The sequence below is a fragment of the Orycteropus afer genome, unplaced genomic scaffold (assembly GCF_000298275.1).
Source record: "Orycteropus afer afer isolate SDZICR_OR568_19922 unplaced genomic scaffold, OryAfe1.0 scaffold00022, whole genome shotgun sequence".
Taxonomy (NCBI): Eukaryota; Metazoa; Chordata; class Mammalia; order Tubulidentata; family Orycteropodidae; genus Orycteropus; species Orycteropus afer.
The window spans coordinates 12,207,166-12,210,175 of record NW_006921609.1 but is presented as its reverse complement, the minus strand read 5'-3'; the positions used below and the strand labels follow the sequence as shown (position 1 = coordinate 12,210,175).

At 35.8% G+C, this 3,010-nt stretch overlaps 1 protein-coding gene across 1 annotated transcript in view; it reads right to left on the bottom strand.

The window, feature by feature from the left end:
• Window positions 1-3,010, bottom strand: part of ROBO2 (roundabout guidance receptor 2) — a 933,205-nt gene that overhangs the window by 265,333 nt on the left and 664,862 nt on the right. The window contains exon 4 of the mRNA XM_007934915.1: window positions 1,553-1,673. Coding sequence (XP_007933106.1) covers window positions 1,553-1,673 — 121 coding nt within the window. The remainder of the gene's footprint in view (window positions 1-1,552; window positions 1,674-3,010) is intronic.

Genomic DNA, 3,010 nt, shown 5'->3' with positions numbered 1-3,010 from the left:
CTTGCTACTTTGGGCATCCCTGAGTTGTCTCTCCTCACCTGTAACCCTGGGGCTGTCTCTCCTCACCTGTAACCCTGTTTCTGTGTTACTTCTGGGTTTATATTTTGTTTCCTCATCACTCATGGAGTTTTGTTTTTTCCTTCAAATTAACATTGTACTTATAACCTCTCAGCTCAGTTCTGATTAGTTTATACCAGTAGATAAATGCTTTTTAACTTTTTAAATCAATTTTCCCAGAGGAACTGCTCTAAACAAATTCAATCTCTTGGTTTCCAACTATTTTCAAAATAATTAAGAGGTTCCCTTGGAAATCTTCACTCTTTCAATGATCTCCCATAGTTCTTTTTGGGAGCTCTGGTAGCATAGTGCTTAAGGCACTTGACTGTTAACCAGAAGGCTGGCAGTTCAAACCCACCAGCCACTCCTTAGAAGGAAGATGGGGCAATCTACTTCTGCAGTGATACTGCCTCGGAAATACAAGGAGGGGTCGCTATGAGTCGGGTCCGACTCAACAGCGCATAACAACAACAACAAGATGGTTCTTTTCATATCTTTAGGAAACACTGGGTAAATGCTTTGGAAAACAGTCACAATAATGATAAGTTTAATTACTTGGGTAATGACATTAAACCCTTTCAATTTCCTTCTGAAGACAATATATACTACTATAATAAACCATTTTCCTATTCCAAAGCTTGGGGTAGCTACAGAAAAATAGAGATAAGTGTTTCTTTAAACAGGATAGTTGTACTTGTGGGCTTCCAATAGTAATGTTCAGTGACCACTAATTTCATATGCTACCAGGCAAAACTGTATTTTATTCATTATGGAGTGAAGCACATTTTGAAACTCTTGTATATGACTGCATGAAACTTAAGGGCAAACTGATATTTGTCTGAGCTCTGCAGGATAAAAATTTACATGCATTCTTTGAAAAAAATTATTTTTGCTATTCAATTGGTTTAACAAATTACAGGATTTCTCCTGGCTTTGTCATTTGGAACTTCAAGCTGCTTAGTATCCACAGGGAGAATTATCAGAGATTATGCAGTACTCAGAGTGATTGAAAAGAGAGGACTGCACTCTGGTACATATTCATAAAGCACAATCTTAACTCATTGAATGCAATGGAAATCATAACACAGCTCTTTTTCCATCTTGGCAATCCTATTATGAGATGGGATAGCATATCCCAAAATGCAGAAGAGATATCTTCAGGGACTTACATGAGGGTTGGATCTACACTTGGGCATGTCCTGAGAAATGACAAGAAAGAGGGATTTATTTCATATAATTCACTGAGACTGAATATTATTTTATGGATGAAGAGACACAATTAGAAAATTACAATGACCTTTTGCATTTAAAAACAACAACAAAAATAAAATAAAATAAAAAATAGTATTACCAATAGTGAAATGCTTTTCCTAAGAGATATGGAGATGTGTTTCTTATATACATAAGAAAGTTATATGTAAAACAAGTGTTTGCTTTTAATATTTAAAATTAAATAAAGAGTAAAAGCAATTTATAATTTAAAAGAGAGTTTTACCAAATACAGTTAGCTCTGCTGGATCGCTGTCTCTTTCTCCCACCATATTGGTGCCAACACAGGTATACATCCCTGCATCACTTTTCCTGGTATTGGAGATCATCAGTTTTCCACCACGAATCTGTTAAAAATCAAAAAAGAAAATGGAAAAGAAATAGGGAAGGAACATTCATTAATAAATAGTTTTGAATATTTATGTACAATATTTCCTTCCCAAAAGCAAATAGCTTCATGTCTAAGACATAAAACTCTCCCACTACTTTTTGTAATTGCATGTGTCCTTTCTTTGAAATTTACACTCAATATACTCTTTCATATTCCCTTGATAGGTGAATACAAAGTCATTCATTAGATAGCATGTACTGAAGCAATAGTGCCAAAATAAAATAAGGTGGGCTTCATTACATGCAGGACCTAACTAATTTTTACATTCTCTAAGAAATGGAGAGTCAAAAAGACAAGAAATTTCCCTTCTCATCAAATATTTGTTACTACTTTGATTCAGACCACCAATACTGTTTTTTTTTTTTTTTTTTTCTGTGTTACTTCTGAGTTTATATTTTCACTAAGGCAGCTTTCTTCTCCCTTTTTGGGTCTTATATCCATTCTTGTGATTGCTCCCACTAAATCTCAATGATCTTTCTTCACAATGAGATTCTATTGGATGAATTGCTATTGGAACATTAGAGCTCTACTTGTGGGTAATATAGGGAGCTCTGATGGCGTAGTGGCTAAGGCATTTTACTGCTAACCAGAAGGCAGATGATTTAAGCCTACCAGCCACTTACCTGAAGGAAAAGTGGGCAATCTACTTCTGTAGAGATATAGCCTCAGAAACCCAAGGAGGGGTCACTATGCATAGGAATTGACTCCACTGCAATGAGGGTTTTTTTTTTTTTGGTAGATAATATAAGGAACTTTGGTGGTGTAGTGCCTAAAGCATTTGATTGCTAGCCCAAAGTTTGGTGGTTCAAACCCACTAGCCACTCCGCAGAAGGAAGACTGGGCAATCTACTTCCGTAAAGATTTACCGCCTCAGAAACCCAAAGTGTGTTGTTATGAGTCAGAATTGACCAGATGGCAGGGAGTATGGTTTTGGTTTTTGGATAATATAATGAAATCCAGCTGACTCAGAGGAAGTCATCAAATATTTAATAACAACCTCTATGGGCTGACAGTGCTGTAGGCACTTGGGATACAGTAATAAAAAAAATATTAAAAATCTCTGTCTTCATGGAGCTTATATTTCAAAGTTTGGTATTATTGTCTTTTGTCTCATCTTAACCATATTTAATAGAGTTTAGTGGAAGAGGGTAGATTGAATACAAACAAACAAAATATATATATATATATATATATATATATATATAGGAGCTCTGGTAGCATAGTGCCTAAGGCACTTGACTGCTAACCAGGAGGCTGGCGGTTCAAACCCACCAGCCACTCCTCAGAAGGAAG